Genomic DNA, 25,513 nt, shown 5'->3' with positions numbered 1-25,513 from the left:
TGGCCATGTGGTCCCTGCAGAGGTTACCTGTACAGCATCAAAGCTGCAATCACCAGCAGAATCAGCAGAATACTGAGGAGTCCACCGATGACATAGCTGACATGAAGTCCTTCCCCTAGGAGGAACAGAGAGACACTAGGCGGGGACCACCGACAGTCTTCTGGCTGGTGCAGGGGGTGGGAAAATAAAGGGCTCCTTTTGTAGGTGTTGGATCCCACACCATCTGAGGATGGTCCACTCAGTCAGAATCTCTAATCCCAATCCCACCAATCACTAGCTATGTGACTTAAGGGAAGATGCTGAACTTCTAAGCCTATGCTTTTTCATCAGTTAAATGTAAATAATAAATTGCTCCTAGGGCTGGAGGAGGTTAAATGTGAGTATGTATATATAAATACATATTCTTATATACATACACACTCGCATGTGCATGCACGCACCCCTATACGTGGCTTACATGCCTGCTATATGAAAACCACTCCATAAATGGTGGTTATTATGATTATTCTTTCTGTAGGTTTAGTCTAAAAAAAGGGTTCATCAACGCCAAAGAGTCCCCCTTCCATGAAGGTTCTGGAAGATATCAGTGGAGATTTATATTCCTTAGGTCTTCTTTTTCAAAACCGTTGGGCACTCAGAGCTTACCTGGAGCAGCAGGTATGGCCTCATTGGAATGTGCACAGAGACCCAGCTGAGCATCCTTTTCAGAGCATCTGTGGGGCACAGAAAACTGAATGAGAAGGCTACTGGTACTTGGTAAAGGTCTTACCTTCCTCCAGGAAAGGGGGAAAGTCCTGTGATGGACAGAGTGAAAGGCTTGTGAGTGGGGCTTTCAGATACGAGAGACTGTGTACCAGATTGGAGATATCAGAAGCATGGAGAGACTAAGACCAGGAAATACAGAGAAATCAATGTGAATTACTGTCTTCAAGATGCTATACCAGGTTAAAATGTATTTAAATATACCGGGTGTGCCAAAGAAATGTATACAAGTGGACACTTTGGTCAACGCTGCTCAAGCAGCAGTTTGCTGTAATCAGAAGTGTCTGGACGCTGATGGTAACCACTTTGAGCACCTCTTGTAATTGCAGAAGTCAAATCTGACTTGTATTCATCTTTTGTTATTGGTATATATTGAGTATTACAATTTTAATAGTTTTTTTCTTTCTTAAAATGTGTAAAAAAAAATTTGGCACCCTCTTTATGTACCCTTTTAAAATAATTCCTTTAAAAAGGAAAAGTAGTTCTGGGAATGAGCTGGAAGTCTGCCGAAAGAATACTAAGGACACCTATAGTAGTCTTTTTTAAACTACCAGAATGAGTTGAAAGAAGCTACCAGCCAAGCCAAACTCTGTTAAAAATTATCATAAGGTCTACGTAGACCTTTAAAAAAAATTGTTTTTCTTTCCTTTATTCTCCCACAGGGGACTACGCAAGACATCCAGAGGGAGGGAGAACTCAGATAACTAACTTGAAATGCCAAGAAAGTAACTTCCCTGTGGCACATTACGAGCAGGCAATTAAAGGCAGATCCTAAAAGCCTAGAGAAAAGGTACTTGCAAGAGCATTTGAAATAAAGATGCACTGAATCTTCAAATAGAACTCTGACAGTAAGAAAATATCTGAGTAGGATTCAAAAGTTTTTTAAATAAATCCAAAGAAAATCAGAGATTATAACGATAAATAGTACTTAAAAGTTAGTGAGAAAGGTACATGTTTGTATCTGGGTGTTTGCTTTTCTATATAAACTCTTCTAAAAAGAGAAAATGGGACATATAGAATGAATTTCATCATGTGCAAATCTTATAATTTTAGGGACATGAGTCTAGAGTTCTTATTTGGGATTATTATGTTTCTGCTTTCAGAACTGAAATCAAGTGTTAATTATCTTTTAAGCTACAGTTGATATTAAAAAATAAAGAGATCAGTATACTACAATAAAATACTGTTCTAATAGAAGAATGTTAGAAAGATAGACATCAAAAAAGAGTAGAAAATGAAATCACTATCTCAAAAAGGTGTGTGCACCACCATATTCAATGTAGCATTAGTTACAATGGCCAAGACGTGGAAACAACCTAAGTGTCCATCGACAGATGAATGGATAAAGAAAATGTGTGTGTACACACGTACACACACACACACACACACACACACAGGAATATTATTCAGCCATAAAAAAGAAGGAAATCCTGCCATTTGCGACAACATGGATGGATCTTGAGGGCATTAAGCTAAGTGAAATAAGTCAGAGGAAGACAAATACTGTATGATATCACCTGTATTTGGAATCTAAAAAAAAAAATCAAACTTATAGATACAGAGAACAAATTGATAGTTGCCAGAGATGGGGATGAGAGGTGGATAAAAAGGGTGAAGAGGCTCAAAAGTTACAAACTTCCAGTTATAAAAGGAGTAAGTCCTGGGGATGTAATACACAGCATGGTGACTAGTTAATGATGCTCTATTGGATATTTGAAAGTTGCTAAGAGAGTAGATCTTAAATGTTCTCATCATAAGATAAAAAATTTGTAGTTGTGTGGTGCTGTGTGCTCACTAAACTTATTGTGGCAATCATTTTGCAATATACACATATATATCAAATTTTTAAAATATTACGAGTAATTATATAGGAGTACATGGGTACTTATTTCTTCTTTATTTCTATCTGCATTTCCAGGTTATTTTTTGAAAGTGTAAATAAAAAACATAAGACTTTCTCTAAATGGGAAAAAATAATAAAAAGAACAAATTAAAAGTTAAAAAATTTCTCAAAATTGAATGTAACATCGTATTTCATCAATTTTAAGACATGCATTTTTCTCTATTTTAACATCGCTGAAATAGGAATGTGTCTTACAATCAATGACATCTCACAATTGCTGTTGGTCATTTTTTCAGTTTAACTTCCCAAACCAGGATGCGTCTTACATTGACAGTACCTTCAATTTAATGAAATTCAATTTTTTTTTAACTTTTATTTATTTAAGTGTGTTTTTCCGGGACCCATCAGCTCCAAGTAGTTGTTTCAATCTAGTTGTGGAGGGCGCAGCTCACAGTGGCCCATGTGGGGATCCAACGGGCAACACTGTTGTTTTAAGAGCACTGCGCTCTAACCAACTGAGCTAACCAGCCGCCCCAAAATTCACTATTGTATACTTGACTTGAGACCTGTGCGTGGTTATGCTTGCTTGCCTAATAATGGTGTGTGTGTGTGTGCGCGCGCGTGCGCACATGTACACACAGGTGTTTGAATATCACAGATTGTTTTAAGCTAAGGCCATAACATCCCCAGACATGTTCCAAGTCATAAATCCACAGTTCAGAGACCACTATGACTTGGCGGTTTCTAGTAAATCGTAGGATAAGACCATATACTAAACCTGTGATGTGAGAGCGGATGTCACAGAAAGAAAGGAAACTCCCCCTGAGTGGTTTCTCTATAAAGCTGCTCTTAAAGCTTCTTGCCCTCAAATCACTTGCAGCAATCTATGTCTACATATCATCTCCTGTCCTGAACAGCAGTGACTGGTGGCTGATGACGTGACCTATCTCCTCTTCCATCAGCCAAGCTGGGACCGAGCTGGGACTACAGTCTTCTGCTGGCAGGGATGCTCATTCGAATCAAAGGGCCCTCAGTCCTATACTGAACCCACTTACCTTCCTTCCACTTCCTCCAGAGATGTGCGGGTCCGAGTGGTAGAAGAACGCAAGGTGGTAGGTAGTGTGTTGGTTAGCACTGGGTTCCTTTCACTCATGCTGGTAGCCCTGGGAGCTGGGGGCAGCAGGCCAGGTACTGGAGAGAAAATGAAGACTGGAGTGGGCCACCGGAGCCCCACATCTCTACATAAGGTCCCAGAGTAGCTTCTGGAGAACTTGACAAAGCAATCTTTTAGCTGCCTTGATCCTAGGCACCCTTATTAGAGGCCCTTCTGTAAATAAATGGATTTGGTTTGCAATCTTAATAGCTCTGGATGGGCTAGCTGGCCCACAAGGCCAGGAAGAGAGAGTAATACACAAGCCACAGCAGAAAGCAGGGAATCAGGAGGCCTCAATTCCATTCTAGTAAGTGTCAGAGGCCAGACAAGCTCAGGTCTGTGCCATTTCAAAGCTCAAACTCATTACTCCCAGTCATTCCTCTGTAAGACCATCTGTGGGGGATCCCACCCAGAAGGATAAAGCTCAGGCAGCTGATCCCCTGCCCTTCCAAGAGCTCTGCTGTTCAGTCCAGCTCACCAAGGGAGCAGGGCCGGCCGTCGGGCTCATCAGGACAGGCACATACAAGGTCCAAGGCTCTGGCAAAGCAGAGGTGGGTGCAGCCACCGTTGTTCACACCACAGGCATTGGTCCCTGGGGGCAAAGCAGAAGAATGTCTGGCCTGGGACAGAATCAAGTCTCCCAATCTGACACTTGTCAAAAAGGAGGAAATCCAGGGCTGCCACACTCTCAGGGGTAGTAGGGCAGGAGGGGCTGAAAAGGTCTAAGAGCCTAAGATGTGAACCCAAAGGCTCTCCTGTGGCTCTAGCTATCTTGGTCACGAACAGTCCTTGGGGTGACCCCCCACCCCCACGGATGGTAAGGAAGCAGGCTCAGGACCCTGGAGCACACCTGTCTGCCGCTGAGGGGAAACCACAATGATATCCATGAGTCCTTCCACATTCGCCAACACTGTCTCCTTGTTCCGACCTGAGTACTTATCAACACGCTGGATTGACTTGGTCTGCCAGTCTGTCCAGTAGATCCACCTGTCCTGCTACTCAATAGGGAAATCCCAAAACAGAGCAAATGTTATTCAACAGTCTGACCCTGGTACAGCTTCCATGCCTCAGCATGTGCGTTCCCTCTGCTGAAATGCCCTCATCTCTTATCCACCAGCTCAGCTTCTGTGCATCCCCAGGTCTGACACTGGCCAGGAAATCTCCCCCAGTCTAGACAGCAGTTACCATTCTTTCCTCCATGCTGCTCTGTGCTTTGTCCTCGCTTCTACGAGTGAGTGTTGACCCTCTGTGGTCATGTGTATACATGTCTGTCTGTCCTGTCTGGTTAGATTCTTCAAGGACAAAAATGCATGTCATTCATCTCTCAATTTCTAGCCCCTAACAGTCCTTGTCAGTGGCTCAGTGAATAAATGGGTCCCTGTATCTAGCAAGTAGGAGTAAATTGGGGGGTTCTTCTAAGGTCTCTACTCTTCTGGGCCCTTCAATCAGAGGGCAAATGCTCTGGTTACTTCTGTGGGCAGCTGCCTCCTCATGCAGGGATCCCGAGTCTCAACCAGGGGTGAGGAGGGGCAATGAAGTTGGTTTCCCTCCTGCCCCTGGGGTATACGTCAGAACCCCCCCAGGGGAAACTTGTAGATTGAAAAACCATATTCAATATTATCCTGCAGTTTTACAGCTGGAATATGGGGGGGAAAAAAGGCTACTATTAAGTAAAGCCAGACAAAATCTTATTGGCTGGTAGGATATGATGCAGAATGTAGATAGGTGTTTGTCAAAAGGGACAAAGATTTTTATATGACTAAGAATCCCTGTTTTGGCCCCATGTTGATAGATCTCCTTTTTTCCTTCCCTGAATTATTTTACAGGGTTAGAACTCTCAAAGAATGACAGCCAGTAATAACTAAAATGATTAGAAATAACACGCGTTGAGTACCAGATACTGTGCTAATGCTTTGCATATATTTCAGGTTACTATTAAACTCATTGATTAAATTATTTCTAGGTACGTGAAGCTTAGAGGAGTTCAGTATCTTGTTCAAAGTTGCACAGTTACTTAATGACACAGACAGAACTTGAGCCCGCAGAGCGGGCACATTGGGGGTACTCAGTAAACACTTACTGACTGGCTAGCTGCTTCAAAACTCTGGCTCTTAGCCACTCCACCCTACTGCCATGAAGTGAGCTGCCTGCGCTCCGATGTTGGGACCACAGCATTAAGATCAACTGGGGAACTTGTTCAAATGCCTATTCCTGGACTCAACCCTCAGGAAGCAGATTCTCTATCTCCAGGAACATGTATTTTAACACTCTCCATAGCTGATTGTGTGCACCACTGCTGGGGAGCCCCTTCTCTAAATGTTAGGACATGGGAGTGGAGGGGCCGGACTAGCAGGGCACATGGTGGCAAGGTTTCCGTGTACCGGAACCACCCTTAACATGAGCTTCCACAGCACACCTGTTCAGCGGCACCTAGGGCCGAGGCTGCCAGCTTAGAACCCCGAGGACACGACCATGTGCAGGAGCTTTAGTTACTGCTGCTGAGCTAGTACCTGAGTGAGGGCAAAGGGGTGGGACACATGGCTGACCAAGACCTGCCGGAGCTTCCCGCTGAGGTCAGCACTCTCAATCCGGTCCAGATGTGCATCCACCCAGTAGATCCTGCGAAGGAAAGGAGATAAGGATGGCTGCTCAAAACGCGCCAGGGAGCCCAGCCCTTCCCCCTAAGGAGCCATCTGTCCTTTCCTGAGCTGAGCTGGCAAGGGCTGTGAGTGGTCAAGAAGCACCCTTGACGGGAGGTCACTGCAAGTCCCAAAGCAAAAGAGAGGAAGTGGGTGACTCCTAAGTGGGGAGGCCAGGGCTGTCTGAGGGATAGAATGTCTAATGACCTCAGAGGAGCCACCAGCCAGTCTCATCTTCAGCAACTTGATCACCCTTTGCTTCCTATCCAAGAATCTGAGCCCCAATTCTTATGTACACGGTTTAAGAAGAGACTCAGTCTATGAGAATGTCACTGAGGTTAAAGGAAGAAGGCATTCCCCTTCTCCATCCCAACGCCCCAGGTGGTTTACTTTCCCTTCTGAGGCTAGAAAGGGGAACTGACTGCTGTAGAGCCTCTTCCATACTCTTCTCCTGCCCTCTAACATTTTTAACTAGACCGGAAGCTGTAAATTCCAATGTCTGAAGGGGTCAGGAGAGTAACAAATGTGACGAATCAGCCCTTAAATGAATGGGGGTAGTGGGACCTGTGGTCCGGCTAGAGGACATGCTCTGCTAAAGACAAATTAAAACCATGTAAAGTAGGCAAGTAAACCCCACCGGAGGGTTGATGGATGGATTCAGCAACTTGTGCTGGAAGAATATGTTCCTGCAGCCTTCTCACTGCTTTCTCTTCCCCACCTACCACGCAGCTTTTTATCTTTTTGCTTTCACTACAGTTTTGGTGCCTCGGTTTTCGAACGTCTCCGATGACGAACATTTCGGTTTATGAATGTTGTAAATTTTATGGATCTATGGTATCATTAGATAGTAAAATCCACGCTAAATTCCCAGTTTTAAAAGTCTGGAACGGATTAGTCCATTTTGCATTACTTTCTATGGGGAAATCGTGCCTTGGTTTTCAAACGTTTCAGAACTTGAACGGTCTTCTGGAATGGATTATGTTCCAAAACCAAGGTATCACTGTATGTCAAACTCAACCACCCTCTCCTCAGCCCAGCTGATTTCCAGGAGGCTGTTTGGGACAGGATTCCCACCTGCGGGTGTCATAGTCCAGGGTAAGGCCGTTGGGCCAACCCAAGTCGGTATTGATGACGACCTTCCGCTCAGAGCCGTCCAGGTTCGCCCGCTCAATCTTGGCAATGTGGCCCCAGTCTGTCCAGAAGAGGTACCTGAGACACAACAGTGCCGTCGTCACCGAGGCACGGGAAGATGGCACCCAGAGGTTGAGAGCATACAGGGCACACGCCGATACTGTTAACAGAAAGGCATCCCATCCCCCAAGTGCCTCTTCCCCATGCCCTTCTTCCCGGGGCCTCTTTTCTGTTGGCCATAAACTTACCCCTTCCTGGGGAAAACGGCGATGGCCCGAGGCTCATCCAGGCTATTGTTGACCAGCACTTTGCGGCAGGAGCCGTCTAGCCTCGATGCTTCAATGGTATTTCGGCCTGTATCTGTCCAGTACAGATTCCTGGCCACCCAGTCCACTGCCAGCCCATCGGTGGTCTTCAGCCCATGCCCAATCACTGTCTCCATGTTGCTGCCATTCAGATCTGCTCGCCTTGGGGAAGAGCCCAGGGTTGGATGACTGACCAGATGGACCAGCAATAGACTGAAACCCCTTTAATCCACATTCCCAGAGCTGGAGCCCCGCTAGACTTGAAACTCCACGGGGGCAGAGACCAAGTATCTATAAGCATATTCCTCAGCATCTAGCACAGTCGGTACTCAAAATGTGTGCAGAATTCATAAATAAATTCTTAGGAGGACAGAGTGTTTCCTGCTATAAATAAGGGGCGCTTGGGCCTCTGTGCTGCCGGGAGATAGGTGAATAGTTCCCCCCGTATATCTTCGGGAAGAGACCGCGATTGCTGGGGGGTCATTCTGAAAAAAGGCCAATTTGACAAAATGTACATGTACCTTTTTACAGAAGTCCTGTGCCAGGGAATTCAACCTCAAGACGGGAGGCACGTCACAAACACATGGGGGACTTCTCTAAACTACATATGCCCACCTGCCCCCAGCACGAGATTTTAATACACCTCCACGGAGAACAAAGGGGAACGGCCTTGTTCCTACACATGAGAATCTCTGCCATGATAAACCCCTCTTACTGGTGGCAGGGCATCATATTCCTCAGCTGTTGGGATAAAATTTAAATAAAAATGAAATGAAACATATTTAAAACGAAACAAAACAAAACCCTTGTGAACAACCACAAGCCCAGCCTCTGGCCGGGGCTCCTGTATTACAACACAGATAGATGGTTTAGGTACGGGGCCTATACGCTTCAACGAGTCTTAGAGGATCCTTGGAGCAACCCCAGGGCCCAGTTGTAGGGGCAGAAGGTCCCCGGACCAACTTTATCTGATTTTTTTGTTTTGTTTTGTTTTATGTACTGGGCTTCTATAAATCTTTATATAAACAAAAAACCCCAAAGCTTGAAACTCTTGTTGTAAGTGATAACACTACAAAGCGACCAAGTCAGGATCAGAACTCACTATCCACACTGCCAAATCACTGACTCCATTCAGAGGTCAACACAGACCGTAACCTTAGCCATCAGGTATCGGAAGCAGGTCTGTACCCTCTGGAGGTTTCAGGGGTGTTCATACCTGATAACGTCTAGGAACACATCTGTGTAATAGACCTTTCCATCCACACTGTCATAGTCCAGGGAGATGACATTGTTGAGCTCGGGGACAGGGACATGCACATCTGTGTGGTCACTGGTGTCCAGTGAGATACGCCGGATGGATCCGCGGCTGGAGAAGAGCAGATAGGTCTCAGGAGAGGGATCGCAGGTCTTTCCATCTCCCTTCAGCTGGATGCCGGTGGGGCAGGCACAGGAGAAGCCAGAGGGCCGAGGCAAGCAGAGGTGGGAGCAGCCACCATTTCTCGAGCCGCATTTGTTAAAACCTGGTGATGGGGGGGGGGGGGGGGAGAGAGAGAGAGAGAGAGAGAGAGAGAGATTGAGAGAGAGAGAGAGAGAAGCATGAGCTTGGACACCCAGCCTGGAATCTTGTCTGAATCTTACTAAGGCTCTAATTCCTTGTGTCTGATTTTCTGCTGTTCTAAATAACAGAATTTGATGCCTGGCAGGGATGAGGTGGGATGTCTCCAGGAGTCCTTTGAAGGTGACAGCAGGATGCAGTTGTAGCGTCATCTATATCCAGAGGGCATAAAGCCTGATCCTGCAAGAGGGCTTTGAGGTCCCTGTCTCTATGATTGTAAAGGAGTCTCTGCGCCCCGTCTCTCTGATGTTCAGATACCCCCAGAAAGCCAGAGGCTCTGCTTCACAGCCCTAGGGGTCTTCTCACCCAGTGGCTGTGCTCGGTCCACGGCCTGGATGTCCATGAGGCCCGGCAGGTTGGACCTCACCAGGATGACATTGCTGCCAGTACCCTTGTCCGCACGGTGAATGCTACGAGTCTGCCAGTCAGTCCAGTAGATATAGGAGTCAAGCAGTGTGAGGCCATATGGGTGCTGCACAGGTGACACCAGCGTGTGCCTATTGGCACCATTCAGGTCGGCGGCCTCAATGCGCTATAAAGGAAGGAAAGGGTGGGGGTGGCTCTCAGTAGACCAGGAGCCCTCAGAGGAGATGCCCAATAGGCCTCTTCCGTCTTCCCAGGCTCCTGGGAAGCAGCAGGAGCAGGACTCTCACCTCAGTGTGGGCATCAGCCCAGAGCAGTTGGGAGCTGGCCTTGTCCACAGTCAGCCCATTGGGCCACCCGAGATTGTTATTGATGAGCACGACCCGGTCTGAGCCGTCCATTCCAGACCGCTCCAACTTGGCATTTTCTCCCCAGTCTGTCCAGTACATGAAGCTGGGCAAGGAAGAATACCAGCTGGTTATGCCTGCAGCTCCTGGATACGATAAGTACTTATAATATGCCAAACACTGTGAAAAGTATTTTACACGCAAAAAGGAGAGTTGTTGCTCAATGGGTGTAGAATTTCGGATTTGCAAGATGAAAAAGTTCCAAATATACTGCTTCACAATAATGTCAATATACTCAACACACTGAACTGTACACTCAAAAATGAGTTTAAGACGATAAACTGTTATTTTTTTACCACTATTAAAGAAAAAATACTTTCCATGGATTATCTCATTTAATCCTCACAAGAATCGCGTGACACACATTTTCACAATCACCTCTATTTACAGGTGAGGAAGCTGAAGACCAAAGAGGTCAAATAAAATGCTGGACCCAAAGTGACAGATGCAGCTAATACACGGTGAAGGAATTTGAATCCTGGATTTCCGACTCCAAGGTTCATGCTTTTAACCTCCACACTATGCTGCCACCCTGAAATAAGTCACAAGGGAGTGGGACAGCCCCAGGGAGGTCCGTGTAGGCGTTCCTCTGAAGCCTGCTTGCTCTCGCTACCCACTTTCACCCCACCCGTACCCCAGCTGAGCTGGCCCATCCTGCTGCCCAGAGCACAGGGCAGACGCTCACCCCATCTCATGGTACAGGACAATAGCTCGGGGGCTGTCAAGGTTCTGCCACACCAACACTTTCCTCATGGACCCGTCTAGGTTGCCCACTTCAATCCGGTTGGTTCCCGTGTCTGTCCAGTAGACTTTCCGGCCAATAGAATCCACGGCGAGCCCATCTGTGGTTTGCAGCCCTGCAGGAAGTCAAGAGAGCACACTGGCTCCTGCCTTAAAACAGATGGGATATTTCCCCAGCCCTGTAGCCAGACAGGTGGTCCCCGGGCTGGGAGCAAGGCCCACCTGTCGTGATGATGTCCTCATGCTGTGAGCCATCCAGATTGGCACGGCTGATCCTGTGCAGCGTGCTGTCCGACCAGTACACTTTTCCTGGAAAGGAAGGTTGGCTCAGCCTGGACCCTCACGCCCCCAACACCCAAAGGGACATACACAGCTGACTCAGGCCGTGACTCAGAGAGCCCTGTACCCCTTAGCGGAGGAAATCAGTGGGAATATAGAAATGTCATAATGGGACAGCTCTTGGCAGAAAGGGAGAAGGGGGCCCCAGACCTTCCTTATAACCAAAGAGAAATGGGCAGAGACTGTACCGGTGGGAATGGTGACCCCCAGCCACTGAGCGGGAGGCAGAGCGGGGAGGGGAGGAAGGACAGTTGCTGTGGGGTAGGGGCAGGAGGCCGAGGGGAAGGGAGGGCCACACAGACCTTCCTGGGGATCCACTCCAATGGCAATCGTGTTCTTCATGGTAATGTTGATTGGTACCACCACATCGGCAAAGTAAGGGATGTCCAAGGAGACCATGCGCACGTCTATCCTCCTGGCGAAGATGAGGAAACTGTTCATGCCTGCCCAGGTGGGGAGAGAAGCAAAGAGGACAGTCACCCTAGCATAGCCATGAAGAGGATTTGGAGCAAGGCAAACTGAAGTTGATGGCCCGGCTCTGTTAGTTTCTAGTTGTGTGTTCCAGGGCAAGTTGTTTAAGCTGTTTAAGACTCAGTTTCGTCATCTATACCACGGGGACAATAACAAAGAGCACTAGAATTAAAAGATCACGTACAGAAAGCACTTACAATTGGGTCTGATGCGTAGTCATAAATGACAGCTTTGTTAATATTATGGAAGGACACTCTTTGAAGGACCCTTTACCAGGAAGTTTAAGAAACTCCATGTTATGTTAAAGAGGGCTTTTCCTCAGCCTGGGAGGCACAATTCACAGCTCCTTTCTAGCTTAAATTCCCTGGGAAGTTAGGGTTCAAATGCAGCCTACCCTGCAGCATCCCCTGGGGAGAAACATTGACTTTCAATACCTGGGCAGCCCGGTCCTGCTTCTGGGACCCTCTAGTTAGCACTGGAGCATAGGTTGTGCTGGTTGTACATTCACAAAAGTGCCTCATCGAAGGTGGGAGTATCGTTACATTGTAGATACCATACATTTTAAAATATATTTTATGAGTGATTTGGGGCAGATAAAACTAAAGTGACTTATTCTAATCAAATCAGTATATTATGATAATTTTCCAATAGATGAAAGTAAAGTGTCTGATAAAGGAACATCTTTTTCAAACATGCCTGGAGACCCCATAAGAACTAGGTGGGGCCCGCCTCTGTTCCTATCTACATGGTCCCCTAGGCCTCTCCCCTGGACTCTCCTGTTTTCTAAAAGCTCTGTCTGTCCCCTAAGCTTCTAGAAGCACCAGGACCACGTGGTTTCTCAGACCACATTGGAGAACATCTTCTGGGAAGGAAAAGAGCCACTGCCCCTCCCAGAGAGGCTCACCTGGTGAACAGGTCTTGCCATCAGGCATCAGGTTGATGCCCGTGGGACAGGTACAGCGGAAGCCGCTCGGATTTGGGGACCGAAGACACAAGTGGCTGCAGCCGCCATTCTCCACAGAACATGGCGTGGACACTGGGTAGGGAAGAGTAGGGTGAGTCAAGAGAGAGGACTACAGCAGAGGGAGACCGAGGAGAAGCTCGTGTGGGCCAAGGGCTGCTCACCTGGGGGCCGCCGGCGGTGGAAGACATGAATGTCCATGAGGTTCTCCAAATTCTCCTGCAGGGTCTCCCGGTCCAGCCCCGTTAGCCGGTCAGCACTCTGTATGCTCTTGGTTTGCCAGTCCGTCCAGTAGATGCGCTCTCCGTAGAGGGTCAGCCCAAATGGGTGGGGGAGCTGGCTTCCAATCAGAACCTACCAGGGACCCAGCACTGTGTCATCCCCCCAGCAAGATCCACAGGAGTGGTCAAGAGCTCGTGCGAGGAGTCAGATGTAGCTTGGCCACTACTGTCTGCCGTGTGACCTTGAGTAAGAGCTGGCTATAAAATCTCTCTGAGCCTTGGTCTGCCAATCTGTGATGTGATTGTAACAGTGCCTGGTCCCATGAGGTGTGCGATGATTGCAAAAGATCATGTTTATTTGCATCATCTCAAAGTATCTCTGCACTATTACTTCTTGAGTACAAAAGGGAAAAACAACAACTTTACGATGGACATCACCTTGACCGTGGAATCAAAGTTAACACCACAATAATGCAATGAGCCAACATCTGTGCCTACTGATGAGACACACTGAGAAATCAGGACGTGACTTCACTTAACGTGTTATGTCTGCCCCAAACACATAATTTCATTCTGCTCACAAGGAAACAGCAGACAAATTGAGGAACATTCTAAAAAATAACTGGCATTTACTGTTTAAAAATACAAAGGTCAAGAAAGACATAAAAAGGTTGGGAAGTGTTCCATATTAGAGATTAAAGAGATATCTAAATACATAACTAAATACAATTATGATATGGTATTGCATCCTAGATGAAAAAAGAAAAAAGAAACGCTGTAAAGGACATCATTGGGCAATTGGTGGTGAAATTGAATGTGGACTGTGGATTAGATAGTAATGTATCAGTGTTAAACTTCCTGATTTTGATCATTGTGCTGTGGTTATGTAAGGCAATGTACCTGTGCTCAGGAAATATGTACTGGAATATTTTGGGGTCAAGGGCAGGATGTTTCCAGTTTACTCTTAGATGGTTCAGAAAAATAATAGTGTGTGTGTGTGTGTGTGTGTGTGTGTGTGTGTGTGTAGAGAGAAAGACAAGGAGAATGGTACAATAATGTGGCAAAATGTTAGTTATTTTGACCAGTCTTGCAACTTTTCTGTAAGTTTGAAATTATACTAAAATACACAATAACAAAGAGAGAGACCAAGTATCCAATTGGTGATTAATTAGTGTTAGTAGTGATGGTTCTTAGGAAGGCACTTATACCCCCAGCCCACACCCCACACGAATCCCTAGTTTCCTTTCACCATCGAGCAGCAGGGCACCCAGGGCACTGGAGGGCAGCCACAGCCTCAGAGAGACAGTACACTCCCCATGCTGGGTCACCCCTGGGTCCCCCTAGCTCCTGTCAGCTGCCCGCCAAGGAATAATGCCCGGGAGGCTGTCAGGGCCATGGGATGATGCCTTAGAGCCACCCTTACCTTCCTCTTGCTGCCATCCAGTCCAGCAAATTCAATTGTCTTCATGCCAGCATCAGCCCAGTACAGCCGCTGGGACCCATAGTCAATGGCTAATCCATTAGGCCAGGTCAGATTGGAGGAGATGATGACCTGGCGGCCGGAGGCATCCATGCCAGCTCGTTCAATCTTAGGGCTTGCACCCCAGTCAGTCCAATACATGTACCTGGGCACAGGCAAGGGAAGTGTTACAAGCCCTCCAGTTAACACCCAGTGAGGATTCAGAGGGCCTAGGCTTTCAGGGCTTCTGCCTGCAAAGCTGCCCCAACCTCCTGCCTCAGGCCCCAGCCCCATCCCAGGCTCAGAGCTGTCTCTGTAGGTTTGCATCTTCTATCATTATCAAAACGCACCCAGGGTCCTAATGAAAGCAGAGCCATGGCTCAAGGAGTACTCAGCAAATAAGGCCTGTTTGAGAATAAAGAAGGAGGGGAAGTGAGGATGGGGAATAAGAACTATTTCCTCAAGTGGCTAGATTAAATAATTATGGTACAAAAATTTAACAGAATTCTAGGCAACCATCAAGAAGAACGATATATAGATCTATGTAAGCAAATGGAAAGGTATCCAAGATATATAGCCAAGGGAAAAAAACCAAGTTAAAAAACAGTATGACATTGCTGTAAAACTAAAAACACCACCACCACCACCACCACCAACAACAAATGTTGTTATTGTATATACCAGGGGTGCCAAAAAAACGTATACAAGTGGACACTTTGGCCAATGTTGCTCAAATAGTATTTCATCGTCATCAGAAGTGTCTGGACGCTGATGGTAACCATTTGAGCACCTCTTCTAATTGCAGAAGTCAAACGTGACTTGTATTCATCTTTTGTTATCAACATATATTGAGTACTACAATTTTCATAGTTTTCCTTTCTTCAAATGTGTATATGTTTTTTGGCACCCTCTGTATACACATACAAGAAAATCTGGAAAAAACACTCTCAAGTGTTAACAATGGTTATCGCTGGAGAGCGAGATTATAGGGAATCTTTACTTTCCACAGATTTATTTTTCTATGTTTTAATGAATTGCTTTTATAAACAGACCAAAAAACAAAAATAACAACAACGAAAAAAAACATGAAAACATGTAAAGATTTCCTTGTGCGTTCAGTGGTTTCTACAGCTGCCCTTGCTGCACAGTGTGCCCCTAAGATCTGGCCACTCTCACTAAACTCCAGACTCCCCTTTAGGACTCTGATTTGGAGGGTGGGGCTTGTTCCAAAGGGTGCTCACCCGCCCATGGGTTCCACCACAATGTCCCGGGGACGATCAAGGTTCTCCCAGATGAGCACTGTCCTCATGCTGCCATCTGTGTTGGCCACTTCGATCCGGTCTGTCCCTACCAAGACATAGGGGGCAAAGTTATTAACTCTGGTATCAGTCATTCACCCTCTTACCTTCACCCTCTTACAGTACAGAGGCTGGCAAGCAGTGGATGCTCAAGACATACTTTGTGATAGGTGTACAATGGATAGTGAGTGAACCGAATTTCCAGGAGTAATTAAAGGAAGGGATCAGTTTCATCTCTTTGTAGAGCAAGGATTCCTCAACCCAAGTAACCCACTCTGTCCTATAATTTAAGACAAGGCTTCTCAGATTTAGTGTGCATAAGAATCAGGACAGCTTGTTAAAATACAGATTCCTGAACCTAACCCCAAGGATTCTGATTCAGCAGGTCTGGGATAGGGCCAAGAATTTGCGTGTCTAATAAGTTCCCAGGTAATGCTGACACTGCTGGTCCAGGGACCACACCTGGAGTAATTCTGGTTGAAGGCATTCCCCTGGCCTCCTACACTCACCTGGCTAATAGAAAATGCCTGTTTTATTTACCAAGACAGTGATGGAAGAAAAATCACAGGGCACAGTTCCCAAATCTGAAATGCCTCAAAACATTCTCAGGTGATCAGGTACGTAGCAGAAGTAGCTGCCATTTTGTTGACAAATGACAAACCATCTTATGTGAGCTTTTAGCTTCAGTTCTGCAGCAGCCCCAGAGACCGACCAAGGACTTTGGGTCAAGATGGAAGTGGTCTAGGAGGGGCACTGGGCTCCTTCTACCCGAGGCCAGGATTTTAAATAAAAGGAGTCCCCGAGAACCAAGCATTGACTGCCCTGTACATACCTGCATCTGTCCAGTACAGCTTGTTGGTGACCCAATCAATGGCCAAGCCTGCTGGGCTCTCCAAACTGGTATCCACTACCACCTGGGCAGGAAGCAAAGCTATATCACCGACTGGACCAGCTCTGGGGCCTGAACTTCACCAGCTCTCAGGCCAGCAAAGGTATGGGAAGCCCTTTCCCAGAGAGAGAGGATTCCACCCCTCAATCTCTGCCCTCCCCGAGGGCCGGGGCCCACGCCAGGCCCTACCTCCTGTCCTGTTCCATCCCACTTGGCCCTGCTGATGGTGTCAGTGCTGACATCTGTCCAGTACACGTGGTCATCCCGGGAGTCCCAGTCAAGGGCCACAGCACTGCGCACGTCAGCCAGTGGGATGACATCGTCGGACAGGTCCTCTGTGTCAAAGCTGATCCGACGGATGTCCATCCTTCGGGCAAAAAGCAGGAACTTGTCAAGACCTGATCAAAGGCCGAAAGGGGTCTTCTTTTAATGCTCTAAATCCAATAACAGTGACAGACACAGACGCTCACCTGTGTGACATCTGGTTCAATCACACTTCCTGGGATCTCGTACCCTTTGTCCCCTACTCTTCACACCTCAGGCCCCCTCTGGGCACTGGGCAGCCCATACTGGCAGAATCAGATTTTAGGTTCAAAGGGAAATAGACTCTATTCAAGGCCGAGAAGTGCATGCTGTTTAAATGTCTGGCAAACTCATCTCAACTTTTCTCTCCTCTTGCTTTGCCCATCTCTTCCAGCACACTGGCTAGATCACCTGTGAGCCCCTCCCCACCTCTGTGACTTCTAAGTCTGCTTTAGGGCTTCTGCTACTCTACTCCTTCATCTGGATCCCTGCCTCTTGCTCTTCTCTTCACAACTTTAATCAATAGTGACTATTAGTTGAGCACTTACTCTGCACCAGGCACAGAGCTTGGTGCTTTTCTTGCCTTGTCTCTTTTACCTTCATAGCAATTCTTTGTGGTTCGTGTTATTCTTACTCTCGTTTTCTAGATGAGCAACCCCGAGGCTAGGAGAGGTCAAGTACCCTGCCAGGAATCCCCGGGTTATGAAGCCCCAGAGCGGAGACTTGAACTCAGGACTGACTCCAGAGAAGGAGCTCTGGCCACTCCCCCACATAGCTTCTTTCCAGCTGACTCTTCTCCATCCCTTGGCCCTATTCTGGTCTGTCTCAATGTTTCCTAGGAAAGGCACTTCCTGTCTAACTTTACTGTCTTCTTTGAAGATCTGGGATACCCTTCAGGGAAAGCTGGGGAAAGCTCTTGCACCTCACCAACACGACATGGGAAGAGCTGGGCACAAAAGAATGCAAGGAAGCTAGGTTCTCTATCAATGTGTGTTGAATGAATATTGCCCATTTCTCCAAATCGTTTCTCTAATGTCACTCTCAGATATGAAGAGAAATATGATTGTAACCACGGATAAGAGGGTCAGTGGGTACGTGGCGGTAAGTAAGAGAAGCTGCTGATTTGTGAAGAATGACCCCAGGCCCCTTGCTGGCCATACCATACACCTTCCTGGATCACTCCTTCCTGGATTACTCTTAGGAAAAAGTCACCTGTGGCTCTGAGCTAGACAGGGCCACCCTCTCAAGGCAATGCCCCTGCAGGAGCTCAAAGGAAGCCAAAACAGCAGTCCAGGGACCAGCCAGGGAATCCCATTGTCTTTCACCGTTAGGCACATCTCTCTCCAGGGCCTATGTATACCAGTCATCACCAGAAGTCATAGTCTTATCTCTGGTTTAGGGGCTAAAAGATAGTCTTTAACAGGGTGAGGCTAAACGTAAAGATGTGGGAAACCATTCCCCTGCTTTCTAGAAGGGCCTGGAACCCTCTTGCTGCCTGTGTATAAATCATCCTATCTGGTGAAATGATACACAACCCTGGCTACAGGTGTTCATACTTGACTGGGTGATGTCCTGAGCCTTTATCAACTACTGCTGGGCACTCAGCCCTCAGCTTTGGTGTAGGAGCCCTCAGCCTCTTACTTTCTTCCTCTCCAGGGACTACCTGAGGAGCCCAGCTCCTCCCCACAACAGGCAATCCCTCAAACTCCTGTCTCTGTTTCTTCCACCCACCCTCACAAGGGACATCCATTGAGGCAGGTGCCCCAGACCCACTTACTCTGGGCACAGGCGTGGCTGCTGATCTTGCGGAAGCCAGTGGGGCAGGCACAGGTGTAGTTCTGGCCACTGGGCAGACACAGGTGGGTGCAGCCTCCGTTGTTGTCCCCACAGCGGTTTTTCCCTGCTCAAAGAGCCCAGAGCAAGAGGGTCAGGTAAGACCAAAGGTGGGCAAAAGTGGCCCCAAGGCTAGTGAGTCGGGGTTTGGCAATGGTGTGAGCTCCCTGGAGGGAGGAACTATGTCTTACTATTTTTTTATATCTGCCCCAGCTGTGAACACAGTGACTACCTGACACATAAGGGATGCCATATAAATGCTGCAGGAATTAGATGGGGACCGTGAAGTTCAACTAGTCTTTCATAAATCTCCATGTTGTACTACCCTAAATGTCCAGCAGAGGGAGGAATTAGCCCGTGTTAGTGCCAACCTCAAATTTCCTGGCCAGAAACAATGGCAACTGTGACAGGTGAAGGGAAGGTTCTTAGAGGCGCCAGAGGCTCACCAGGTGGGCAGTGCTTTACCTGCAGGCTGGCGCTGGGGATGTAAGGTGTGGATGTCCATGGGGAAGTGGAGTTTGTTGCGAATGATCTCCTGGTTCTTGCCAGTAAATTTGTTAGCACTATTGATGCTCTTGGTATGCCAGTCTGTCCAGTACAGGCTGTCTTCAAACACTGTGATGGCAAAGGGGTGCGGGAGGCCTGGGGAAAGTCCAAGAGGACCTCAGTCCAGACTTGGTCTGCCACAGCCCCTGGGCCCAGGCCTGGCAACTGCACAATTCTCACCCTCTGCCAAGGCTCCTGGGAGCCAGGACAGGAGGAGGATGAGACATGAAGGAGGGTGGAGGAAGGCCCTCACCCTGGCTAATGACAGCCTTGCGGTGACTCCCGTCCAGATTGGCCCTCTCGATGACATGGTGCTTAGCGTCCACCCAGTACATCCGACGCCCGGCGTAGTCAATGGTGAGGCCATTGGGCCAGAAGAGATGGGTATCAGCAATGATGCGGCGTCCAGAGCCATCCATGCTGGAGGCTTCGATGCGGGGGGTGTTGCCCCAGTCTGTCCAGTAAATGGTACTAGGAGGAGAGAAAAAAGGACGTTAAGAGACAGGCAGTAGAGGGTGGATAGGTAATTGGGATAGTAATCAGGCAAGGGGCTTTTATCCATTTAAACAAGGGACTTCAACTGGTAGAGGATACATGCTGTTTGGTCTAGAGAGTGCTTTTTAATTGTTTTAATTTAAGTGTTTCTAGACAGGGCATTTATTCATTTAACAATTTTGGGGGTTGTATCTGCTATGAGCAGGGTATGATCTTAAGCACTGGGAGTGTAACAGTGAACACAACCGAAAAATTACAACCCTCATGGAATTGACAATCTAGTATAATATTAGGACAGGCATTTTCTACTTTGTCATAATCTCTGTCACTGCCTTTTGTTTTTATACACACACACACACACACACATACACACACACACACAGAGTGTTTCTCAAATAGCTGACCTATAACTGTAGGATCTTCAAGTGACTGAATTAAATTTTTAAAAGCCAGAGGTTAAGAACTTCCATTTCAGGAGACTTTTCTTCTAATAATAAAAATGATTAATTAGCTCAACCTTATAAGCGAACGATAAAAATATTAAACACTTACAACTTAATCTAAAGTGTATTATGCCATTTAAAATGCATCTTCTCATTTAATCTTCACACAGCTATGAGGTAGGTATGGTGTTTTTTTTTTTTGTTGTTTGTTTGTTTTTTAATCACCAGTTTAGACATGAGTAAGTGGAGGCAGAGAGATAAACTAACTAGCCTAAGGCCACACAGCCCCTTACTGCAGAGCCGGGACTCAAATCCAGGTAAGCTGGGTAGAGAGCCCATGCTGTTAACACCGCACTGTGAGGATGCTGCCCAATAAAGCCTGGTTCAGATGGCCTGGGAATCGTCCCTAAAGGTTGCAAGAGGGATTTAGGAATTTGGGACACAACTCACTCACCCCTCCATGGGGTGTAAGGCAATGGCCCGGGGCTTCTCGAGGTTCTGCCAAAGTAGCACCTTCCGGTGGGCCCCGTCCAGGTTGGCCACCTCAATCCTTGATGTCCCTGAGTCTGTCCAGTAGAGTTTGTCATGGACCCAATCCACAGCCAGGCCTCCTGGTGGAAAGAGGCAGGGGGAAATTGTCAGGGATCCGGCCCGGGCTCTTCTGTGCCATAGTAATAAGAGCAAACTCTAACACGCAGCAGTTTTTCGGGCCAGGCACTATTCTAACAATGTTACATAGACAAGCTCATTTAATCAGCACAACAACTCTGTAAGTTAGGTATTATATCCCCATGAAGACAAAGAAACTGAAGCAGAGAAGTGAAGTGACTATCCCAGGTCATGCATTTCCTCCTCTTGGCCAACCCTACTCCATTTCCTGAATTCTGGCTCCCTGACCCACACCCAGGGAGCTGCACTGGCTCAAGGGTTTGCAAATTGTAGCTTAGGGCTTTGCAGAGGCACTTTAGAAGTTCCATAATTTGAGTCAAATGTGCTTGGTACCAAATTCCAACTGCTTGTAACATGCCCTGAGATTGCAAAGTGAGCTGTGTTTTTTTTCATCTGTAAACATTTGGATATATTTATCTGGGTCGGTCAGATTACGCATCATACTAAGCAATCAAAACAAAATTCAGAATTAAACTGGATGCAAAGGCTGATAGAGAACTGTAACTGCTGTCCGTGAAGCTCAGTAACAAGCAAATCTGAACCTATAAAAATTAAAGGATACTAATAAATGTTATCAATGTTAGCTCCATCCAAGATTTCACTGGAAGAAAAAGATGTTGAGGTTTGCAAACCACGAGCCTGTTCCTTCCACGGTTGCTTTGCACGTGGTGTGGCCCTGCCCCTCCTTGCGGAGCCTGGATCCCTACCTGGGCTCTCGAGCCCCGTAGACACAACCTCCTCCACATTGCTGCCATTGAGGTTGGCCCGGAGGATTCGGTCCAGGGTGACGTCCGACCAGAAGACAAGCTCGCGCCGGTGATGGAAGTCAAGGGCGATGGCGTTCTCCAGGTTGTTGAGCAGCAGTGTGTACTCAGAGCGGTGCGGCAGCACCTGCCGTATGTCAATGCGATTGGCAAACAGCAGCACAGGCTCCGGCCCTGGGATATATCATAGAAATGGGGCCCCCATGGGCTCCAGCGCTGCCCCCTTCTGCATGCACCCCCAGATTCTTGGCTGACAGATGGGACCCCTGGCCATCTAGGCATGTCCCGAGCTGTTGGCATCAACACTAGTAGAGTGGGAATTTCTAAAGTATACTCCCCAAGCCCAGCCACCCGACCCCACCCAGTAGGGTATTTTGGGGAGCCCAGAATGCACCTCACAGCTCCATTTTATTCAGATGGAAATCTTGCTAGCTCTCAGCAAATTCCCGAACACTGGAGCACCTGGCTGTCTCCACACTCAGCCCTCTGCCCACCCAGCCAAACGCCAACACCCCTTACCCAGGGCCTTGCAGCTGCGCCGGTCGGGCCGGAGTTCGTAGCCTGCCTCACACCAGCACTGGAAAGCCCCTTCGCTGTTGGTGCAGCCCTGGCTGCAATAACCTTCCTCAGCACATTCATTCACATCTGTGAGGACCGGGCAGGTCAGGAGCTCTCTCTTCTGCCATCCTCCCACCCCCAACTCCCAGGCTGACCAGAGGCTTTTCTGTCCACATACCCATCTACTTTCTAGGCCTAGTGAAGTTAGAGAACAAGTTAGGTGCATGAAGTTTGAGGTCATGCACCCTAGGCTGGAATCCCAACTCTGCTACTCAACAGCTCTGTAGCCTTCAATAAGTTACTGAACCCCTCTGAGCTTCAGTTTCCCCATCTGTGCAATGGGAGGGACAATCCCTACCTCCTAAGGTTACTGTCATGATGAAATGAGGTCATGTCCATCAAATGTCTGACCCATAGGAAACACAGCTCCCTGTCTGCTGGCCCTGCCCAGCATCCTGGCCTCGCTCCAAACCAGGTCCCAGCTCACCATGGCACATGCGTCCGTCCTCTGTGAGCCGGTAGCCTGTGTGGCAGGTACACTGCACTGCCCCCCGCACCATCTGGCACTTCTGGGCACAGCCACCGTTGTTAACATTGCAGTTCTCCTCACCCGTCCGAGGCCCTGTGCCAGCCAAGCCAGAGATGGGAGTTGAGCCCAGAATCCTCCCCCAGACAGCCAACTTGGCATTCCACCTGGACCACGAAGAACAGCTCCCGGGGCTGCACGAGTCCCCAGGGAGGATTCTCTTTGAACCGTATGGGTGGGGTTCAGCCACCAACCCTGGGCCGGGCCCGCCCACTGGGGCCACTCACGGCAGCTCTGCTGTGGGCTCTCGTCGCTGCTGTCACCGCAGTCATTAGCCCCATTGCACAGCTTCCTGTGTCCGATGCAGCGCCCGTTCCAACACAGGAACTGGTCCGAGGCACACTGCGGGCTTCCTGGAGAAAGACAGAGGGAAGGTGGGAGGGAGGCAGAGTCAGGTCACAGCAGGGCAGGGCTTGGGTCCACAAAAGGACGGGAGCCTGTCATTTTCTAGGGTGAGCTGGAGACAGATGAGACGTAAGGTGGGAGGGTCGGGGTCCAAGGCAGGAAACAGCTCAGACAGGGCTGGCTAAATGTCTGCATTCGTTTTCTTCCCGGGACACCACTGTGGACGGTGAAAGACGTAGGACAGAAGGAGAAATTGCATCCGTGTGCCCAGCAGCCAGCGTGGCGAGGGTCGTGGGCGTTGGGTCATCAGCCACAGAGAGCAGTCCTTGCTCACCAGGCCAGAGCAACAGGCCCGGGGCCGTGTGTGAGTTGGAATGTGAGAGGCAGCTGAAGCTCACAGTCCTGAGACTGTGTTCTAGGCCAGAACGCAGGTCAACAAATGCACCGGGATTTGATACTGGTAACTAAGAAGGGCAGGAAAAATCCAGGCCATGGGCAAGATTTGACTAAAACATCAGCTTGGCCCAACTGGAATGGTTGTCTCCACACTCAGCCCTCTTTCCACTCGTCCTGCACCCCCACTTCAGGCTAAGGGGCCCGGGGTGCCTCTGGGAGACCCCACCTGTGTTCTCGCAGTTCTCTTCATCACTGTTGTCTGCACAATCGTCCTCCCCATCGCAGCGCCAGGACAGGCGGACGCAGCGGCCTGACCGACAGCGGAACTGTTCTGCTGTGCACATGGAGGTGGCTGGCAAAGCAAAGGCCTAATGAAAGGCAGGCCCCATTTCAGCCCAAAGCCCCACCCCGCCACCCAAAATTGTACTTTATGCCAGCTCCCATGCCACTCTTCTTGACGCCAGCGTCACATCGGTCTACGGGGCATCTTTGTGTGAATTAGAAAACCTGTACTGACATCTGACGGAAAACTACCAGGATGAATATATAAGCTTATATGATTATAGCACGTGTGTCTATTATGTGACTGGTGTCCCTTTGGACATAGTGCTTCTGTGCAGTGTACAACCTGTACAACTGTACTCGGTCATCCTGCCCAATCTGTTTTCCTGCTTTGTCGGCGGTGGCCTCTTTGGCTGCACAACTCCCCTCCCTACATCCAGCTCAGACCCCCCGCGCTGTCCCCCACTCACTGCAGTTGCGCTCGTCAGATTGGTCATCACAGTCTGCGTCGCCATCACAGCGCCAGCCTGCATTGATGCACAGGCCACTGTCACACATGAACTCCCCAGAGCGGCAGGGCTGGTGGGAGGCTGGGGAAAAACGACAAACTTCTGTCTCTAACCAGTCCGTGCACAGAGTGTCCCATGGCCGACTAGAAAGCCACAGCCCTAGCACTGCAGCTCCTTCATCTCTGCCCCAGAAAGCCTCCCTCTGAGCGCCTGCCCCAGCTGGCACCTGTGCCTTGCCATCCCAAACGGGCCCCTCCCTCCCCCGTGCAGCTGGCCCGAGCACTCACAGCAGTCAGACTCGTCCGACCAGTCTCCACAGTCGTCGTCACCGTCACAGTGGTATATGTCCAGGATGCAGCGGCCGTAGGCACACTGGAACTCTTCTAGGTTGCAGGGGGGCGCTGGCACTGCTGAGGCTGGGAGGAGGGCAGGGGTAGGGAGGGGCGCACACTCAGGCCCGGGCAGGGCAGAGGGGCCCTGACTCCTGCAAGGGGCAATGATGCTCAGGCAACGCGCCTTCTGCAAGTGAGATGTAGCCAGGTTTCATGTGGGGTGGCCTTTATACTCGTAGACTCCCGTATTCAAGTGGACCAAAGAGAGACGTCACTGCTCACCTGGGGAACCTGCTTCCGCCCTAGCTCAGCCTAGGAGAAACTGCTTCTTAAGATCGCACCCATCTTGGCTGCTGTCCATGCATCCCTCAGCCTGGCCCTCTGCCCATGGGATGGAGCCCTCTGCCCCATTCCAGCCCAAGAGCCTGAGATCTGGGGCAACTCACGACAGCTTTCCTCGTCAGAGCCATCTTTGCAATCCGTGTCACCGTCACAGTACCAGTGTTCAGCGATACAGCTTCCATCACTGCAGCGGAATTCCTTGTCAGAGCACTTGCGCATGTCTGAGGGGGATGCAAGATGGGACAGCCATCCTGAGGGAGCCCTACAGGCCACCCTCTTACCATCCTCCCTGACTCCCCCCTCACTGCCCCTGCCGGTCTGACCCAGCCTGGCAGGACTCTCCCGGGAAGCCAAGGCCCTACAGAGATGGGGCCTCAGGCTCCTGCTGCATGAAGGCTGAGGGGTCTGGACTGCTCCGTCTCTCCAGCCTTCTTCCAGCTGCTCCAGACACATAGATACCTGGGCAGTTCAAGGTCCCGGCAGTGCTGGAGCCCCTGGTGCGCTCTCCTCCCG

At 48.8% G+C, this 25,513-nt stretch overlaps 1 protein-coding gene across 1 annotated transcript in view; it reads right to left on the bottom strand.

Annotated features, from left to right (window-relative positions):
* The window catches only part of LRP4 (LDL receptor related protein 4), a 51,539-nt gene that overhangs the window by 10,699 nt on the left and 15,327 nt on the right, over positions 1-25,513 (bottom strand). The window contains exons 5-36 of the mRNA XM_033118873.1: positions 25,105-25,221; positions 24,614-24,742; positions 24,288-24,407; positions 23,762-23,887; positions 23,022-23,147; positions 22,696-22,830; positions 22,170-22,295; positions 21,594-21,824; positions 20,672-20,828; positions 19,533-19,750; positions 19,199-19,375; positions 18,678-18,800; positions 16,787-16,995; positions 16,541-16,622; positions 15,652-15,757; positions 14,375-14,576; positions 12,895-13,084; positions 12,674-12,805; positions 11,601-11,741; positions 11,182-11,268; positions 10,904-11,075; positions 10,102-10,264; positions 9,755-9,980; positions 9,050-9,353; positions 7,777-7,995; positions 7,472-7,606; positions 6,269-6,377; positions 4,609-4,753; positions 4,237-4,350; positions 3,661-3,796; positions 646-713; positions 28-115 (exon numbers count right to left, since the gene is read on the bottom strand). Coding sequence (XP_032974764.1) covers positions 28-115; positions 646-713; positions 3,661-3,796; positions 4,237-4,350; positions 4,609-4,753; positions 6,269-6,377; positions 7,472-7,606; positions 7,777-7,995; positions 9,050-9,353; positions 9,755-9,980; positions 10,102-10,264; positions 10,904-11,075; positions 11,182-11,268; positions 11,601-11,741; positions 12,674-12,805; positions 12,895-13,084; positions 14,375-14,576; positions 15,652-15,757; positions 16,541-16,622; positions 16,787-16,995; positions 18,678-18,800; positions 19,199-19,375; positions 19,533-19,750; positions 20,672-20,828; positions 21,594-21,824; positions 22,170-22,295; positions 22,696-22,830; positions 23,022-23,147; positions 23,762-23,887; positions 24,288-24,407; positions 24,614-24,742; positions 25,105-25,221 — 4,813 coding nt within the window. The remainder of the gene's footprint in view (positions 1-27; positions 116-645; positions 714-3,660; positions 3,797-4,236; positions 4,351-4,608; positions 4,754-6,268; positions 6,378-7,471; positions 7,607-7,776; positions 7,996-9,049; positions 9,354-9,754; positions 9,981-10,101; positions 10,265-10,903; positions 11,076-11,181; positions 11,269-11,600; positions 11,742-12,673; positions 12,806-12,894; positions 13,085-14,374; positions 14,577-15,651; positions 15,758-16,540; positions 16,623-16,786; positions 16,996-18,677; positions 18,801-19,198; positions 19,376-19,532; positions 19,751-20,671; positions 20,829-21,593; positions 21,825-22,169; positions 22,296-22,695; positions 22,831-23,021; positions 23,148-23,761; positions 23,888-24,287; positions 24,408-24,613; positions 24,743-25,104; positions 25,222-25,513) is intronic.

This window comes from Rhinolophus ferrumequinum, chromosome 11, assembly GCF_004115265.2.
Source record: "Rhinolophus ferrumequinum isolate MPI-CBG mRhiFer1 chromosome 11, mRhiFer1_v1.p, whole genome shotgun sequence".
Lineage (NCBI taxonomy): Eukaryota > Metazoa > Chordata > Mammalia > Chiroptera > Rhinolophidae > Rhinolophus > Rhinolophus ferrumequinum.
Note: the sequence above shows the minus strand (reverse complement) of the source record. Positions and strands in the feature narration are given on the sequence as shown.